Consider the following 19,180-nt stretch of genomic DNA (forward strand, 5'->3'; position numbering starts at 1 on the left):
CTATATTCATAAAAGAAATTAAAAACTTTAGGTTACAAAATTTTCCTATTTACAATAAATAATTAGTTAATCAATAGTATTTTTTTAAAATAAATATTGCAAAGTATTGAAGTTGCTATGGAATTAATTGATTAACCTAGTATTAAACAAGATCAAAATCCCAGGCCTTTCCAATTACGCTGGCGGGTTGCTAAAATTTGAGGCCTTCAGTCCCGGCCCAGGCCAAGAACCGGGACTAAAGGGTGGGCGGCAATTTCGGTGCCCACCCAAAAATACCTTTAGTCCCGGCTGGTAACACCAGCCGAGACTAAAGGACATTTAGTCCCGGCTGGTAAGATCAACCGGGACTAAAGGGTTGGACCTTTAGTCCCGGTTGGTTTTACCAGCCGGGACTAAAGGGTCCCGGCCTATATATATCGAACGTCTGTTCTGTTACTCTTCGATCTTGCCTCCATCGCTCAGCCCCGCCCGGCCGCGCCATCCGCCGTCGTCGAGCTCGTCTCTGCCGCGCCGCCGTCGTCGTCTACCCCCGCCCGGCCGCGCCATTCTCTCGGCCCGCATCACGCGCCGCATCCCGTCTCCGCCGCCGCACCCGACCCCACCCTCCGTCGCCGACGCTTCCCGCGCGCCCACCGTACCCTCCGTCGAACTCTTGATCTGTGCTCTCGATCGGCCATGTTTTTTAGATTTTTTTTACAAAGTCTCAGCTATATGTTAGATTAAAATGTATTAAATTTTAATTAGTAGTTTATTGTTAGTTTTTTAGTTATTTTTAGATAGTTTTTGATATATGTTAGATTTAAATGTATTAAAATTTAATTAGTATTTTATTTAGATAGTTTTTATTATAGTTTTTGATATATGTTAGATTAAAATGTATTATCTATTACTAGTTTATCTGATTTCATGTTAGATTTATTTAATTGGATTTAGTAATTATATATTCTATCTCTCTATATATATCTAGAGAGAGATTCTATATGTATACATATGTACTTAATTATTTCTATATGTATATATACATGTACTTATTTTCATGTGTTGAGAGAGAGAGAAAATTGTATCTAGAGAGACATTCTATGTGTTATCACATGCATATCTAGAGATATAGACATATGCACTTATTTCTATGTGTTGAGAGAGAGAGAAAATATATTGTATCATTCTATGTGTATATATATACATGTACTTATTTCCATGTTTTTGGATCGAAAGTGTTTTTGATTCGATTCCAAAGCCTATACCTTATTATTGTTTATCCTTATGAAATATTATGTGTTATTATATTTAATTGGATTTAGTAATTCTATATGTGTTATCACATGTACTTATGTACCATAGTAATTCTATCTATGTGTTATCTTGAAGATACAAATGGCTGCTCCGGATGATAACTTTATATAAATCATGCTTTTTATTAATATTCGAACACCACATACATTACCCCACGTGACACCAGAGGTGACGTCCACCTGAAACCGAACAAGGCCTAAGGAGTAAGGACTCTGGACTTCCACTGTCGACAATCAATGTGCGGTGCGCCCCCGCGGTCATGATATGCAAGCACGCCCATCCTGTGCCGGTGGGGGGCCTGGGCGGTGGTGCGGCATGGGCGCCGGCGCGAGAGCCAGCAGGAGCAAGCGCGTCTGGTCAATGTCTCTTGCGCCGTGCGAGCTCGTCGACCGGACGCGTACGGGCACCCTCATCAAGAGACGACGGCCCTGTGTAACAGTACTGTAAGCAGTAAGCACGGAGCACCGTCCGGCAGACGACGCGCCGTGGACTCGGTCGCGATCGAGGCAGGCAGCTGCATGCAGCGCACACGCACACGGCAAACCGGCCGGCCGCGCCACGATCGAACTCATCAGAGCCGCCACCGCCGGCCAGACACTCCTGGTGGACCATGCGAACACCGCCGCCGCCCCCCAATTAGGAGCTACCGGGCGCGTTTGCATGCAGCAAATCAGGTATCCGGATGTTTGCACCCACCCTCGCGTGTCGAGATTGCACGCGGCCCGCATCCATGGCACCTTGCGCTGTCGCGGCGCGATCAATGTGGCGTGACTGCGTGTCTGTGTGTGACAGCTAGGGGGGCTGATCGCTCGCTCGACCGATCATATCTAGCGCGGCCTAGCGGTGCTTATCGTGTCCAGGTGCGTGAGGCTGACGGGCCGGACGGCCAGCTCTCGACCGGTCAATGTTTTTGAGCTGTGGCCTGTGGGGATGATCGACGGACATCTGGACGAGCATGTATGCATGCCGGGCATTAAAACCGAGCATCACGTTCCCGCCCGGATCGAACAGGACGTCGTCGGAGACTTTGCTCCGGCCTGCTGGTTCTTTCATTTCGTGATGGTGATCAATTGGTGATTCCTTCCTGCATGCGTGCGCTGTCCCTATCTGATCCATGGGCGCGATCAATCAGCCACCAGCTACCTATCCAATTTCTTGCCGATCTCGTTCGGTGATGAAGAGAAGGCCACATGGACGCACGCGCGCAACCCCGGCCGGACATACGACTATACGAGGACTTACACGACCTCCAGTCCACACCAGTCAATACACGTCATCGGTCATCTTACTAGAGCCGTGGTGTATCCACTACTGGAAACAGAGACTTTGCCGAGTGCAAAATTCTTTGCCGAGTGTCAAAACTCGGGCACTCGGCAAAGACCTTCTTTGCCGAGTGCTGCACTCGGCAAAGAATTGCACTCGGCAAAGAGTTCTTTGCCGAGTGCCGGGCACTCGGCAAACAAGGGCACTCGGCAAAGGACTTCTTTGCCGAGTGCCAGACTCTCGGCAAAATCTCTACACTCGGCATAGGCTGCCCGCGAAACGGCGTTCGGTCACGGCCTTCTTTGCCGAGTGCCTGCTGTTAGGCACTCGGCAAAGATTTGATTTTTTTTTAAAAAAATTCTTTGCCGAGTGCCCCAGATCTGGCGCTCGGCAAAGATTTATTTTTTTTTAAAAAAAATTCTTTGCCGAGTGTCTCAGATCTGGCACTCGGCAAAGAATTTTTTTTTAAAAAAAATACTTTGCCGAGTGCCCCTAGCACGACACTCGGCAAAAATTTAATTTTTTTTTATAATTTCTTTGCCGAGTGCTCCTGTGGATGCACTCGGCAAAGAGGAAATTTTTAAAAAAAATTAAAACACTCTTTGCCGAGTGCCTTATGCCTGGCACTCGGCAAAGACACCCTTTGCCGAGTGTCATACCCCGGCACTCGGCAAAGTTTTTTTTGTTTTTTTGTTTTTGGCCTTCAATTTTTTTGTGCAGCCCTTTTAAAGCACCAGGAACTCCAAGTTACAATTTGGGGATTTTTTGTGGCTTTTTGATATATTTAGTTGCTTTATTTTGTTTACTTGAATTTTTCCGAAAAATAGAAATTTGAACTGCACGTGGTACGAATAATGTAGTTTAATGATTGAAAAATTGATAGTCATGTTAGTGAGTGTTGTGAGAGGCCGTATCCAGGAACGGACCTGAAATTTCGGACATCTTGTTCACGAAACATGTCTGCGAAATTGCGTGTGAAGTGTTTTTAAATTCTATAAAAAGCAAACGAAGTTCGAAAATCATGAAACTTGTTGAGATGTCGTGATATCATATGTGGAGGCTATAATAAAAATTTCAGAAGATTTCATGCACGTTGTCACGTACGATGCTTACAAACCAGGACATCTCTACATGTGATATCAGATCTCACATGTAGAGATGTCCTGCTTTGTAAGCATCGTACATGATAACGTACACGAAATTTTCTGAAATTTTTATCATAGCCTCCATATATGATATCACGATATCTCAACAAGTTTCATGATTTTCGGACTTCGTTTGCTTTTTATAGAATTTGAAAATACTTCGCACGCAAGTTCGCGATCATGTTTCGTGAACAAGATGTCCGAAATTTTGGGTCCGTTCCTGGATACGGCCTCACACTACACTCAGTAACATGACTATCATTTTTTGAATCATTAAATTCCATTATTCGTACCACATGCAGTTCAAAATTATATTTTTCGAAAAAATTCAAGTAAATGAAATAAAGTAACTAAATATATCAAAAAGCCATAAAAAATCACCAAATTCTAACTAGGAGTTCCTGGTGCTTTAAAAGGGCTGCACAAAAAATTTTGAGGTCAAAAACAAAAAAAATAAAAAAACTTTGCCGAGTGCCGGGACATGACACTCGGCAAAGGGGGTCTTTGCCGAGTGCCACGGATAAGGCACTCGGCAAAGAGGGTTTTAATTTTTTTTTTAAATTTCCTCTTTGCCGAGTGCCTCCACGGGGCACTCGGCAAAGACATTTTTTAAAAAAATTTAAATCTTTGCCGAGTGCCGTACCAGGAGCACTCGGCAAAGTATTTTTCCAAAAAAAAGACATTTTTTAAAAACATCTTTGTCGAGTGTCGTGCCAGGAGCACTCGACAAAGTATTTTTCAAAAAAAAAATTACCGAGTGCCAGATCTAGGACACTCGGCAAAGAAATTTTAAAAAAAATTAAATCTTTACCGAGTGCCAGATTTGGGACACTCGGTAAAGATTTTTTTAAAAAAAAAAAATCTATGCCGAGTGCCTCCTGATCCGGCACTCGGCAAAGAGCCGGCTGTGTGACTTAAGCGACTTCGGCCGGCCGGGCAGTCAAACAGACAGCCAGCCAGCCCAAGCGCCCACGCCCACGCCCGCGCCGCCCCTGCCCCCGCGCCGCGCGCCGCGCCCACGCCGCCACCGCCCGCACGCCCGAGCCGCCCGCGCTGCCCGACCGAGCGCTGCTTTGACCAAGCGGGGGAAAAAGGCCCTATGGAGGAGGGCGCCGCCGCCGCCGGCTAGGGGCCGCAGCCGGCGTGTCTGCCGCCGGATCCACGAATCCACGACTGGACGGCCCCCCTGCCATCCTCGGCCGGCGTCCTTCGCGAGGGGGAGGCGCCGCCGCCCGCCTGGTCCAGCGCGCGCGACCGGGGTTGGTCCGGCGCGGCAACAGGCGGCCCCTCCCGCGCCCATCCCGGCCTTTGCAGCGGCCATCGTGGCCTTTCCAGCGGCGCGGAGGAGGAGCCCGGCGCGGCCTACCTTTCCAGCGACACGGAGGGGCAGCCCGGCGCGGATGGCGCCTCCAGCTGCTCGCGTCGTAAGGTTCTCCATTCATTATGTAAAAAGCAGTGCACATCAAATAGAAGCTCGTAGATTTACATTTCTGTACGATTCACAGTTCACCTGATATCTTGATGTAGATGATTTTCTAAAATTTGCATCGGGCCATTACGAAACTATGTTTGTGGAGTTAGTACGGCATGTCTGTGACCATGTTGTTCTAGACAAGTTTATCTATTTCTCAGAAAACTGCATGACGGACAACTGTTGCCTATTATTTCAGAAAAAATGCATGCCGTTGCAGTTCTGAAAATGCTGCTGACAATTGAGTGTGCAGGAGTGCTTACCAGTGTTTGTAAAACTCTAGCATGGTGAATTTTACTTGCTGTTTTCTTTTCAGTAATATTCCTGTTAGTTAGCTAAGAATTTTACCATGTCTGTTGCTGCCATGAAGTGTTACTTGCTATTTTACCTTTCCAGACAATAAAGTTATGTTACTTAGCATGGTGAATTTTACATGGTCCTATTTCTTGCAGTTATGGCTACCTAGATAAAATGTGAACTATTTTCTCTCAAATGAACTTGATTTCAGAACTGTAGCTATTGTTCTCTGAACGTGATTTTAGAACACACGATGCCTGCCTGCAGCCAGCAGCCTCGACGATCACGTACTGATCGATGAACTTGTGTGTATGTATGTGATACCGACCAACAGTCCAACACCAGGTGGAGGCGAACATAGGCACCGGCCAGCCAGTTCGTGGTAGAATTAGTATCCTATGTTGTCATAGTCAGAAAGGCCCCCATATATCAAATAAATTGTGCAAATGCATAACTACATAGTTTTCAAGACAATAATTATCGCAATAATGGCGCAATTGATGCCACAATAGGGAGAGCTGGTCAGGTCAGCGTGCATCATGCAGGTTATTGAAGGCCAGTATTCATCGGCAATCTTGATTTGTTGGTAGATCGATCAAGCACATATAGCTAATTAGGTAGCATATATAGTCAGCCAAGAGAAGAGATAAAAATTTGGCACTGCATATTAGCTAGCATGTACATGCCTGGTGTGTTAGCTGTTACTCTGCATCGTTGTTGCTTTACCTTTTTTCTACAATTTCATGAATGTAACTAACACAGTAGTCATGTCATCCTTGTATAGGAATCAAGTGAGAAGTTAGCGATGGGTGAATTTTTTTGGCATAAAACCTCCTGAGAAGAAGGCAAGTATAATACATTCCCATTCTGTCATTTTCATATGTGCTGCATTGTGTTATGTCGGTTTAGGCATCTTTCCGGCTACACTGTGAATTATCTCTATTTTAGGAAATGGAACTAGTTTAGTATTTCTGAAAGCTAGTGCATATCTATAAGCATTTTCTTTCTTGTCTGAACCCAGCAACCTGCTATACTAGCCACTATTATAGTGCTAATGTTCATTATACTTGTGCTATACTGACCACTATTCTAAAAGCTCTTGTTAACTGACTAGTGTGGATCAGGTAGTGTTAATGTGCTATTATACTTGTGCTTGAGATATCATCGTTCATACTGATTCTATGGGTCCTTTCTGAACTCCTCAAGTAGTATAGGAGGAAGTTGTATTGCAGTTTTCATCGCGGCAGAGTTAGAGCTTGTGCAGTATGGTGCACACCTACATTCTGCTGCGAGTACAATGTACAACAATAAATGCAGTGAGTTGACACAGAGCAAGAACTATTGTTCTGTACATGCGAATTTGTGTAGGATACAATCCAAATGGAACCAGTTTATATATCAATTGTATTTCATTTTGTAATACTTTTCTGTATAGAGTGGCCTTCTATGTTAGAAAGGCCACATTTTGGATTGCATATCAAATTGTTATTTTCTATATCGAGTAAGGTAGGTCTTATTCCTTGCATTTCAGGTATGATTGAGCATGTTGGCTGAGACCTGGTGCCTTAAATATCTTAGGATGCGCTGCTGCTTCACTCTCTATGTCTAAGTAAGTTTGGTTGATTGATGGTGCAAGAGAGCTGCTGCATACTGCCCTTCTTTCTAAACATTGCCAGCTGCAAACCTTATTGCTTATTACAGTATTCTCTGTTGTTGGCACTTTTAAATTTGTACTTTGGTTTATAATGGTTTTGCAGGATCTCAAGAACAACCCTCATACTCAATGTAGTCACAGCTTATGTAGTGTTAAAAATCTTCTATGTTGCTGCTCATGTATTTGTCATGATGGAATGTAAAAAAAATTATATTTTTCCAGCTTTGCCGAGTGCTGTGACCATGGCACTCGGCAAAGATTTTTTTTAAAAAAAAAATTCAAACTTTGCCGAGTGCCGGCCAGAGGGCACTCGGCAAAGAATTTTTTTTTTAAAAAAAATCCAAACTTTGCTGAGCGCCGGACAGGAGGCACTCGGCAAATAATTTTTTTTAAAAAAATAAAAAATCTTTGCCGAGTGTCTGAAGAGTTGGCACTCGGCAAAGAAATTTTGTAAAAAAAATAAAAAAATCTTTGCCGAGTGCCTGCAGGGTTGGCACTCGGCAAAGAATTTTTTTTAAAAAAAAAATTGCCGAGTGCCTGAAGGGTTGGCACTCGGCAAAGATTTTTTTTAAAAAAAATAAAAAATCTTTGCCGAGTGCCTGCAGGGTTGGCACTCGGCAAAGAATTTTTTTTAAAAAAAATAAAAAATCTTTGCCGAGTGCCTGTAGGGTTGGCACTCGGCAAAGAAAATTTTAAAATAAAAATAAAAAAATCTTTGCCGAGTGCCTGCAGGGTTGGCACTCGGCAAAGCCACCGTCAACGGGGCTGGTGCCGTGACGGTCGCTTTTCTTTGCCGAGTGTCCCCGGGGCACTCGGCAAAGCCTTTGCCGAGTGCCCGATAAAAGACACTCGGCAAAGAAGGCTTTGCCGGTCAATTTTTTGCCGTGTGTTCTTTGCCGAGTGCCGCACTCGGCAAAGGCTTTGCCGAGTGCAATTTAGTCTTTGCCGAGTGCCTCAGGCACTCGGCAAAGAACCTGAATCCAGTTGTGATCGGTGTATGCGTGGGAACATACAAAAAAAAAGTGGGGCCATTATTATTCAGCATCTCCTCAGACAGGACACCGGAACCGGACTACCGGAGGTTACTGACGATGGCCCAGCCGGCCATCAGTGACCGCCGTTCCCGGATCGCCCGGTGGGCGCGGCCGCTGCGTCGCCGCATCGGGAAGGGAAGGCCGGCCGGCCGGCCGGTTGGTAACCACTCGCTACCCACCGGCCGGCAGCGGCAGGTGACCCGCCGGCTCACCGCTTTAACGTGCTCTACCAGTAGTGCCATGCGTGGTTTCCACGCCGCCGATTGAATCTTGGTTGGTAACTTGGTATGGAGACGAATTGGGATGTCCGTTGGTGACCATTCTGACCTTCTCTTCTCTATTCAGGTCGATCGGTGGAAGTTGCTGCGGAGATATGTGGTGAAGAGGACACACATGACACATCTGTGCATGCATGGTACACTTGGTTAGTTGTTAGACTTACATAGAGCCTGGGCCTGCCGATCGGATGCGATTCGTGGGACATGTATTCACATCCAAGCAATGCCAGTTACAGCAAACGAAAATAGGTTGCAGTACCAAGCTATGCAGATCGTGCTCGCAGTGCAGTAGTGAGTAGTGAGTAGGAGGCGTCACAAACAGAAGAACATTTTTCATTCATCGCGGAGACGCTTCAAGATTTAGTTACGAGATCGATTGAAGCAAAGACGGCGCCGATTACACGAGTTTATTTTTAGGAGCATAATTAGTCCCAGAACAAAGAGCAAAGTTCACCGTCAGTCCCTGAACTTGGCCGGCGGTGTCATCTAGATCCCTAAACTTCTAAAATAATATCTGTTGATTCCTAAACTTGGCAGATGGTGTCATCTAGATCCCTGAACTTTTAAAGTGATCACCGCAGGTCCCTAAACTTGGTCGACGGTGTCATCCCGGTCCCTGAACTTTCATGGTAATCACCGCAGGTCCCTAAACTTGAAAAGCAATGTCATCCCTGTCCAAATATAATAATATTATTAAAAGTTTTCTCTAGTATTAAAAGTTTTCTCTATTAAAAGTTACTTCTAATTTTAGTATTATTTTAAAAGTTTTAATAGTAGTACTTGTCGGTGCAGAAAGTGACTAACACGTAAATATTTGTAGTTTTATCGTACGTCGTGATCGGATGTGGCCTAGCACTCAATGACACAGGGTTTATACTGGTTCAGACAACGTGCCCTACGTCCAATTTGAGTCGGTCGATGACTTTATTCCTGAGCCCAGGTGCTCAAAGTTTATTGTGGGGTTACAAACGAGAGGGAGAAAGATGGGGGTGAAAGAGGTCCGATCGGACTCCGGACTGAAGGGCCGAGAGTGACGGGAGCTCCTACGTGCGCTAAGTATTCGAGCGTGAGCTCTATGTAGCTTTAGAGTGTCTAAAGCTAGCAGAGGGTGAATCGATCGTTGGTTGTTCGAATCGTTCGAGTCCTTGGAGTTGTTTGTTGATCGATCGATGGATCGTCGTGTGTCTTGTTGGAGTAGAGAACGCATCCCCTTTTATAGATGAAGGGGACAGCCTTACTAGTGAGAGAAAGAGAGAGAGAGTACGTCTACTAAGCTTTGTTGCCCATGCTGTCGGGTACAAGATGTTTGTAGGCGCCCACAACACTGTTTGTGCCAGACGTATGTGGGAGGTTTTACCGTATTCATCATGTATGGCAAATGACGGTGCCCACAACACTGCTGATGCCCAGAGGCATGTGGGGGATTTTACCGTGTTCGCCTGGTATGGGAGTTTAAGGGCACCCACAACACTGTAGGATAAACGTCGGCGCCTACAACACTGCTTGGGTTCTGACATGTTTGGAAGGTTGCAGGGCACCCTTCTGACATGTCCTATCGGTACTATCCTGCAGGTGTACAGGGTACGACCCTTGGTATGGCAGTCAACTTGAGCGTTCTGCCTTACTTGCTCCATTCGTTTCCTAGGTCCTCACCGAGCGGGCGTCCCCGATCGGTTGGTCCTAGTCGGCTCCGACTAGGTCAGTCGGAGAAGAGCTGTAAGCAAAGGTTCGGTGCATCCCCGGTCGGAGTAGGAAGCGGCGTTTGGCCAGGCCTTCTGGTCGGACAAGTGGGTCGGAGTCGGAAGCGAGCGACGTTCCTCCTTGGCCAGGCCTTCCGGTCGGAGAGGTGGGCCAGAATCGGAAGCGAGCACTGTTCCTCCTCGGCCAGGCCTTCCGGTCGAAGAGGCGGGCCGGAGTCAGAAGCGAAGCCTCCCGGTCGGAGAGGCGGGCCGAAGTCGAAAGTGGGCACCGTTCCTCCTGGCCAGGCCTTCCGGTCAGAGATTGGATCGCCTTTCTGGCCTGTCGTTTAGGTTTTTTGGGCCAACCCAGGAGTTGCGCGTCGTTCGCAACGTCGTCTGCTGGGCCAAGCTTTTGCTGGGAAGCAGGTCCATGAGGGACTCTAGGTTTATGAACCCGACAGGAGCCCCCGAGCCCCCAGACGATTCGGATAGAATTGTCTGGGGGATTTTTGTCTTTGACAGCGGGTGCGCGTGAGCGCACCCGCGGGTGTAGCCCCTGAGCCCCCGGGCGATTCGGGTAAAATCATCTGGGGGGTTTCGTGTTGCCAGCGGGGGAATTTTTTTGTTTCGACAGCAGGTGCGTGCGAGCGCACTCGCGGGTGTAGCCCCCGAGCCCCCGGGCGATTCGGGCAGAATCGCCTGGGGGTTTGTCTGCGGGCGTGAGTGTGTGCACCTTGGTGGACGTGGCCTCCTCTTTCCGGTTTCTGACCCATTGTTTCTAGGAGCGTGGTCCCAAGCGTTTGGTCGTGGCCGAGGGACTGGGCGAGACAGAGTCGTCAACCAGGGCGTCGGGCGAGCCGGAGTCGTGGACCCAGGTGTCGGGCGCAATGAGGGATCGGGCGAGTCGGAGTCATGGATCTAGGCGTTGGGCGCAATGAGGGATCGGGCGAGTCGGAGTTGCGGATCTAGGCGTTGGACGTGCCGAGGGATCGGGCGAGTTGGAGTCAAAGATCCAGGCGCTGGGCGCAACGGGGGATTGGGCGAGTTGGAGTCGTGGATCCAGGCGTTGGACGTGACGAGGGATTGGACGAGTCAAAGTCATAGATCCAGGCGCTGGGCGCAACGACGGATCGGGCGAGTCGAAGTCGCGGATCCAGGCGCTGGGTGCAATGAGGGATCGGGCTAGTCGGAGTGGCAGATCCAAGCGTCGGACATGCCGAGGGATCGGACGAGTCGGAGTCGCAGATCCAGGAGCTGGGCGGAACGAGGGATCGGGCGAGTCAGAGTCGTGGATCCAGGCGTCGGATGTGTCGAGGGATCGGGCGAGTCGGAGTCGCGGATCCAGGCGTTGGGCGCAGCTAAGGTCGTGCCGAGGTGTTGGGGCGTCCTGAGCCCCCGAGCGCCGTTGGGCTCGGTAGGGGTCCGTTGAGTTTCATGCATTACCTCGTCCACGGTTTTCGCAACTAGAGGGGTTGAGCTAACGTCGCTTGCCTCGATGGCTCGAGTGACGCGCTCGGTGAGCTCGCTAACGGGCATATTCGAGTGAAATTCGGGTCCATCATTCGTGACACTACAACCAGCAAACTGGTAGTTACACTCTGAACAATCACTTCGTTCTTCGAAACATTAGTAACCTGATGACGAGCCTGATCCGGCCGTAGGGATAGAACCAGGACCAGAACCAGAAGCACCGAAGCCTGAGAGCCTGTGCTCATGCCAGAACCAGAGCCAGAGTTCGCTGATGATCCCGAGTACGAGCCACCAACCGGGCCGGAACCGGACCTGGACCCTGACCCACAGCTCGAACACCCACCGCTTGGCCCAACATTAGGCCCGACACTGAACCCAGTTGAGCCGCCTAACCCAATCCCTGAGCCCGAGCCCGTACCAAAACCGGAAGACCCGCGTCCAGGTGAGCGGTACGAGCCTCCGTTGGACCCAGAGCCCAAGCCCGTGCTAGAACCATAATTTGAGCCAGAACCGGTGTTACAATCTGACCCACCACTTGCAGCAACTCCGACACCGACGTTGATCGATGTGCCTAGGCCCACAGACCCCGAGCCCAAACTAGACCCTGAGCCCGAGCACGATGACGTGCCCGATCCACAACCAGATGCCGAGCCCGCATTCCCAAGCTGGAGCCGTAACCATACCCAGAGCCCGTGCCTGACCCGTGACCCGATGCGGTATATGAACCGCCATTTGGACCGGACCAGGCACCGTAACCCGATCCCTGGCCCGAGCTAGATGCTGACCCAGAGCCTCCCAGCCCAAGATCAAGCCCAATGCCGAGGCCTCCACCGGCACCAATGCCCAGGCCCAGGTTGCTCCTCACTGGCCTGGCCTTTGCAATGCCTACTGAAACTAGTAGCACAATAACAAGAACAGTAAGAGGAGCAAGAGCTCTGTTGGCCACCATTGCTGATCAGTGATCACTGATCAAGCTTGTGCCTGTGATGGCTGGATGATGGTATGTTCAGGGAGTGGTCTAGATTTATAGCCGCAGTTTTCGAATAGTGTATTTGCTGCACATGATGCTTACTGTAAAAGGTGGCTCGGCTCCTTCACGGGCGCGTGTGAAGGTGACCTAATGTTTTGGAGCTTCGCCATTGGCAGCTCATCTTGTCCTAGGAAGTGACGAGAGACTTGTACGTCTCAATCAGTGATTCAGTGGCCGCCATTGCAAATTTCCTTCCGCTAGAGAGTTCTCAATACTGGGTAGAACTTTCTAGATTGAGCATGCCTCATGTGAAGGCTTTGGTGTCCAAAGTATACTTTGGTTTGTGGCTTGTTTCTAACTAGTAATCGTCATGGGGAAATCAGGTAACAAGTCACAAAGGTTCCTTCAATCTGCAACCTTATTCAGACAGTGATGAGAAACACATCCTGATTCTAATTCAACAAAAAGAATGTTTACTGACACCAATGGTGTTCGACAAATTACTGCAAACACGTCGGATGGAGTTATTGAACATGTGTTATGTATCTGGTTTGAAAGAATTCCTAAACGAGCAAAAAGGTTGCGACTGAGCTGAAAAAACATTCAATGCTACGGATATCATATTCTGAAAAGGCAGTAGTATGACGAGAAAATGCGCTAACCATTGCTTTTTTGGAAAAAGAATACAGAAAATACAAGAAGTTAAAAGGCAAAAAGAGTACAAAGATCTTGAAGCGTGCCAAGTGCACCGGACGGAATCCAAGTGATTGGTGTCGTATTATTGGATGCTGACGTGGAGCCCTTGATCACCACTAATGCAATTAAGGCATAACACTTGGAACCTAATTTTTGTCTCCAGAGCCACCTACAGAATCAACGTACATTTCGACACCAACTCCTCATTCCTTTACAGCCACTAGCAGAATATTTTGCTTCATTGTACAGTACTACAAGTCGCTGAAGCTGAATCAGACTCTTTTCAGAACGAACTGATATCTGAAACAATTCAGTTAGGATGAGTACGTCATGGCAGTCATGAAAGCTCTTCCAGTCCAGGAAAGAAAAACCTACCAGTAGGTTAGTAAACTTGCGGAAGTGTAAAATTGGACTAGCTAATTCTAGGCTCGAATAATTTCGCCGGTAATCTGAGATTTCGAATGTACTCTCAACTTAGTCTCATTGATGTTCGGTTCCCCCTGCACAAGGTCAGATTGTAAATAAGTAGTACTATAACAAATTCAGAATCTACAAGTAGAAAACATACCTCTTGTTTGATTTTCTTCCCAATTGTCATTTGAGCGCCTTGGTATTCAATTGCGTAAGCCTTGGTTTTGCAGAAAGGGCAGCTGCGTTGTTAGCTAAGGACCCAAGATTTGAGACGAAAAAACTGAACAAGCCAATAGTTTCATCTACAGTATGTATCACTGTGTCTCAACTTAAGGTTACGTGTCTAATACTTCAATCAAACTGAACATTTTTCAGGACTAGCGCCATGCAAGTGTGAAGTGTTGATCATCTCCGAAAATCTAGGTTCAGCAGAAGAAGTTTCTTGCGCGTCGATTGGGAACCTATAATGTACTACAATGCGCATATCAGATGTCAGGCTAACAGTTCAAATCAAAAGTCGCAAAATAGGATCCTTAATAACCCGACTTAGCCATTCTATGTTTAACCCCCGTGGGGGGATGTGCTGGGTGTCTTCTTTTTCTGTGTGTGCCCGGTGGGGCTTTCCGGTCTTCCGAACTTTCCTGTACATATAAATTTCTTTCCTTCCTTAATTGAGAGGCAGAGCTCCTGCCAGGTTTTTGAAAAAAAAGTCACAAAATAGGATACTGGACAGCTTTAGAAGTCTTGGATGGCATCAGCTGTAAGAAGCATTCTGCAGGCAGAAGCAACATGAAGCAATTTAGTGGAGCTTTAATAAGGATATAGCATTCTTCAAGCATGAGGGAAACTGAAGGTGCAAAGTATTTGTAGACAAAACCAAATAGCAATAGGACAATATATATAGTCAGTATAGAAAAAGCAAATGGGTAGAATACTAAAACTGCACATGGTCAGGAACAGCACAGTTACTAATGTCTTTTTTACCTGAATCCGCCTCTTGGGTACTTAGCTACTTTACATGATCATAGTGACTTCTGGCGCTGATGGAAAACACCTCCGCAGATCAATTGAAGTAAATTACAGACATGTGGCAGTGTCCCATATAAAGGAAAAAAAAAGAGGTTGACAAGAGCTGGTGCTGTTTTTCCTTTTCTTGAAACGAAAGATATGGCAGGGCTGGTGCTCTTTACTACTATAAGTTGTTTTGTGCAATGTCACTATTGTTAGAAAAAAAATGAAGCCAAATATATAGGACGCTGCTTGCTTCCAAATTCGAAAAGTTAGTAACCCAACAAATATACAGCACCTATCTATCAGTATTGTGGTATCGCTGAAGCCTGAAAAGAAAAGGCATTGAGAAGATGGAAACTCACCAGTGCAGATCCCTTTGCCGCAGCACTTGGATCTATTCAGACTCGGGTAGAACTGCATGGACAGCAAAGAAAAATAAACTATATTTAAAAAAAGTGTCACGCGCGCACAGCTAGTAAAAAACAGAGGCGCCAATTATCTGAAACAGGGTACAATTCTGGAGGAACGAGCGATCGATCATACAAAGAAGCAAATGGGGCACTCCTCGGTTAGGCCGTCGCCGGCGTCCTCGGCCGGGTCAAAGCACGGCGCGAGGTCGCCACTGCGGATGAGACGACGCAGGCGGCCGGCGTCAAGGTCGGGTAGCTCGCGGACGAGGCGGCGCGGCCGCGTGAGGCGCTCCTCCACCGCAGGCAGCCGCCGACGGAGCTGCACGCCGGACACAACGTTGCCCATGCCTAGGTGCGCGCGCTTGCGGAGGAAGCCGCGGCGGCAGGAGAGCAGAGACGTTTATAGCCTTGCGGCAGCTGCAGTTCTGCGTGAGCATTGATCGGTGCAGGTGTGGAAGGAGATGAGGATCATGGAGCGTGGGTGGCTGCGCTTTTTGAGCCGAGGAGGCAAAGGAGAAATGGAGGGAGGGAAGCAAGGCATCGTTTGCTTCTTTTTTGAAATGTGTTGGACTTGGACAGCTACGATGATCCCCGTTGCCACCGGGTTGTCTGCCGTAGTGCCGTCGCTGTCCAGAGCTGAAGAGAGTACATGTCGACAAAAAAAGAAAAAGTGAACCAGAGCAAAAAGAAGAAACAACCAAAAAATTTCCGTTGCCGGGGCTCGAACCCGGGTCTCTCGGGTGAGAGCCGAGTATCCTAACCAGCTAGACTACAACGGAATCACGGACTAATCTTCTTCATACTATTATTTACCAGTTCAAATATTAAACTTGTTCCGTACACCACCAGTTTACATTGCATTGGTTCAAACATTTGACAGTTGAAGGAATAAGATAAATCATTAAGTATAATGGTTTGAAATATTTGCTGCTATGGGCCCATGAGGATACTGCTGCTTTGAATGTACTAATGAAGAAATGGAAGACTTTCCGGTTCTGATGACAAATTGCGCTTTCCTACAATCCTACCTAGTCATACAAAAGGTCCACTGCTGTCTTTTTCTCAGCAATAATTTCGATCTGATGTACATATTGAACAAGATATCCGGAGTTCATTTCAAATTGGGATCCCTTTCCTATTCAATACAACAACATATAAGAAGCAAGAAGGGGATAAGCTTCTACTCCTTCCATTCCAAATTATAAGATGTTTTGGCTTTTCTAGATACATTGTTTTTGTTACGTATCTAGGCATACACTATATCTAAGTGCATAACAAAAAACTATGTATCTAGAAAAGCCAAACGTCTTATAATTTGGATCGGAGGGACTACTATGATATAACATTACTAGGCACACTTGAGTCATTGACTACCCAATACCTTCCACAAAATGCTCTTTCCTCCTCTAAACTTTTCTAGTTACTTCAGCTGAAGGTTAACTTTCCACCATTTTCAGAAGACAGTTACTTCTGGAAATGCCTTTGCAAACAGTGTGGTCATCCAAACACAAGAACAAACTTCACATACTGAACTTAATTTTTGAACTCTTGGCACAGGTGATTTTCCAAATCATAGCATTAAAATCAGTTGAAAGCAACATCTTCAGTGATCAGAAGTTCCTCTCAATGTGAACAGTAGAGTACAAACTCAAGGATATAAAGCAATAAATGTTTCTGAACACATTGTTATATTGCAGACATCAAACAGAGCTTGCTCAATCAGCAAGCAGTTGTTTGGCCAAGAACATCAATTTATCATCATTTTGGTCAATGAACTTCCTCTATTCAATAAAAAGTGTTCCGGAACAATTATGCTTGTAGCAGTATACTAACTTGACCCACAGATTATTCAGGCAACACATAACATAACAAGCCTCTTCAATGTGGGTTAACTTATAACTGATAACCGTATGATCTGATATTCAATCACCATAGAAACGCTACAAATCATGTTGTGGAAATAGCAATGGAGAACAAGCCAGCGCCACTGGCATGTCACGGCTCTACTTCTTGTTCGAGATGACATTCTCGACATACCATTTGTAGGTTTCGACGAGGCCTTCCTTGAGTGCGATCTTGGGCTTCCACCCCATCCCCTGTATCTTGGAGCTATCCATGAGCTTCCTGGGTGTGCCGTCCGGCTTGCTGGAGTCCCACACCAGGTTCCCCTGGAAGCCGACCACCTCCTTGACTAGCTCGGCAAGCTCCTTGATGGTGACCTCACTCCCACTCCCCACATTGACATGCTCCAGGCCAGAGTACTGATCCATCAAAAAGATGACGCCGTCGGCGAGGTCATCAACGTGCAGGAACTCGCGCAGCGGCGAGCCTGATCCCCAGACGACGACCTCGGGGGCGTTGGTGGCCTTGGCCTCGTGGAAGCGACGGATGAGCGCGGGCAGGACGTGCGAGTTCTCGGGGTGGAAGTTGTCGTGCGGGCCGTAGAGGTTGGTGGGCATGGCGGAGACGGCGTCGAGGCCGTGCTGGATGCGGTAGGCCTGGCACATCTTGATGCCGGCGATCTTGGCGACGGCGTACCACTCGTTGGTGGGCTCGAGCGGGCCGGAGAGGAGCGCGCCCTCCGTGATGGGCTGCGGCGCGAACTTGGGGTAGATGCAGGAGGAGCCGAGGAAGAGGAGCTTGCGGACGGAGCCGGAGCGCAGCGCGGCGTCCACGACGTTGGTCTGGATCTGGAGGTTGGCGGCGATGAAGTCGGCGGGGTAGGTGGAGTTGGCGTGGATGCCGCCGACCTTGGCGGCCGCGAGAACCACGTAGCGCGGGCGCTCGGCGGCGAAGAAGGCCTCGACGTCGGCCTGGCGGGTGAGGTCGAGCTCGGCGTGGGTGCGGACGACGACGGAGGTGAAGCCGAGCGAGAGGAGGCGGCGCACGATGGCGGACCCGACCAAGCCCCGGTGGCCGGCGACGAAGACCTTCGCGTCCTTGTCGGCGAGGAAGGACGGGTGCGGATCTGCGAGGGGGGGAGAGGGGGTCGGAGGTAAGCCCAGCACGGGAGATCGAGCTTGCGGAGGGTGAGGGAGAGGGCGGGATTTACCTGCGGCAGTGACGGTGCCCATGTCGCCGGAGGGTCCGGAGGGAGCGGCGGCCGGAGATGCTCGGATACGGATGAGAGTCGCCGCGGTCGCTGGACGGGGCAATTGGGATTTTTAGAGGGCCGTTATTAAGATGGGTTCGTGGGCCGGGTTACGTACATCGAACTGCTCGAGAGTCGAGACTCGAGAGCACAGCTCAGAGCCGTTGACTATTTTTTTTCTAATATCATAGATCAAATTCGTTTCTTTTTCCTTTCTAAGTTTCGTGCATTTCCAGTTTCCAAAAGGTATGGCAGCACTTGGCAGAGTGCATGTTTGCTGGGTTTTTTCTTTGTGAAAGTTTAAAATTTCATTGTTTCACAAACTATATATATATATATATATATATATATATATATATATATATATATATATATATATATATATATATATATATATATATATATATAAGAGTATATTCAGTAGCCAGCTATAAAATAAGTTATTCTGTCGCCACCTCCATTTACGATAATTTTATATACTAATTTACAATAATGTCAATACATATTTACGATAGTTGGATTACTATAACACATGAAGATATTTACCATAACGTTATAGTAAACTACTTAGTAAGGAGTTACTATAATCTCGTAAATTAACATAGTGATTATCAGTAGTTGCATTCTACAAGTTTAGTGACATATACAACCATAGCCGGTTTGGTAAAAAAAAGGGGGGGGGGGGGGGGGTGGGGAGAGGGCATTGTTAGCTCGTTCAGATGCATTACTAACAGTATGCGAGTACTCCAATTCTCAAGTTTCAACTGGAGCATGGAATAAGCATCCCGTCATGCGACTACTACGCGAGAAGAGATCAGATCAGGGCCAGAAGCTGTTGCGTGAGGAAGCCAATACTCAGTTAAAGCAGGGCACGTGAGGCCGCGCGGGATCCAAAGAATGTGAAGCGTGCACGTTGCGTTGCTACTTGCACCGCATTCCTTCGCCGTAAAAAAAAATAGGACTATTCCAAGCGTGCACAAGCCCATCTGACACAATCGTTGGCCATA

General features: G+C 47.6%; 2 protein-coding genes, 1 long non-coding RNA gene and 1 other non-coding gene across 4 annotated transcripts; 1 reads left to right on the forward strand and 3 right to left on the reverse strand.

The window, feature by feature from the left end:
* Positions 1-4,661: 4,661 nt before the first annotated feature.
* Positions 4,662-7,477, forward strand: LOC136522471 (uncharacterized). The gene is made up of 3 exons (XR_010775910.1): positions 4,662-5,130; positions 6,254-6,314; positions 7,001-7,477. It is a non-coding gene; the product is annotated as an uncharacterized lncRNA (long non-coding RNA).
* Positions 7,478-13,154: 5,677 nt separating this feature from the next.
* LOC136522933 (E3 ubiquitin-protein ligase GW2-like) lies at positions 13,155-15,557 on the reverse strand. The gene is made up of 6 exons (XM_066516726.1): positions 15,216-15,557; positions 15,035-15,086; positions 14,388-14,433; positions 13,819-13,900; positions 13,626-13,750; positions 13,155-13,550 (listed from the first exon to the last, which is right to left on the reverse strand). The coding sequence occupies exons 1-5, from the start codon at positions 15,426-15,428 to the stop codon at positions 13,673-13,675; spliced, it is 471 nt and encodes a 156-aa protein (XP_066372823.1). The 5' UTR covers positions 15,429-15,557; the 3' UTR covers positions 13,155-13,550; positions 13,626-13,672.
* A 231-nt stretch (positions 15,558-15,788) lies between these two features.
* TRNAE-CUC (transfer RNA glutamic acid (anticodon CUC)) lies at positions 15,789-15,861 on the reverse strand. The gene has a single exon. It is a non-coding gene; the product is annotated as a tRNA-Glu (tRNA).
* Positions 15,862-16,763: 902 nt separating this feature from the next.
* On the reverse strand, positions 16,764-18,276 carry LOC136521281 (probable GDP-L-fucose synthase 1). The gene is made up of 2 exons (XM_066514989.1): positions 18,135-18,276; positions 16,764-18,050 (listed from the first exon to the last, which is right to left on the reverse strand). The coding sequence occupies exons 1-2, from the start codon at positions 18,154-18,156 to the stop codon at positions 17,086-17,088; spliced, it is 987 nt and encodes a 328-aa protein (XP_066371086.1). The 5' UTR covers positions 18,157-18,276; the 3' UTR covers positions 16,764-17,085.
* Between the last annotated feature and the right edge of the window lie 904 nt (positions 18,277-19,180).

Source organism: Miscanthus floridulus, chromosome 18 (assembly GCF_019320115.1).
Source record: "Miscanthus floridulus cultivar M001 chromosome 18, ASM1932011v1, whole genome shotgun sequence".
Taxonomy (NCBI): Eukaryota; Viridiplantae; Streptophyta; class Magnoliopsida; order Poales; family Poaceae; genus Miscanthus; species Miscanthus floridulus.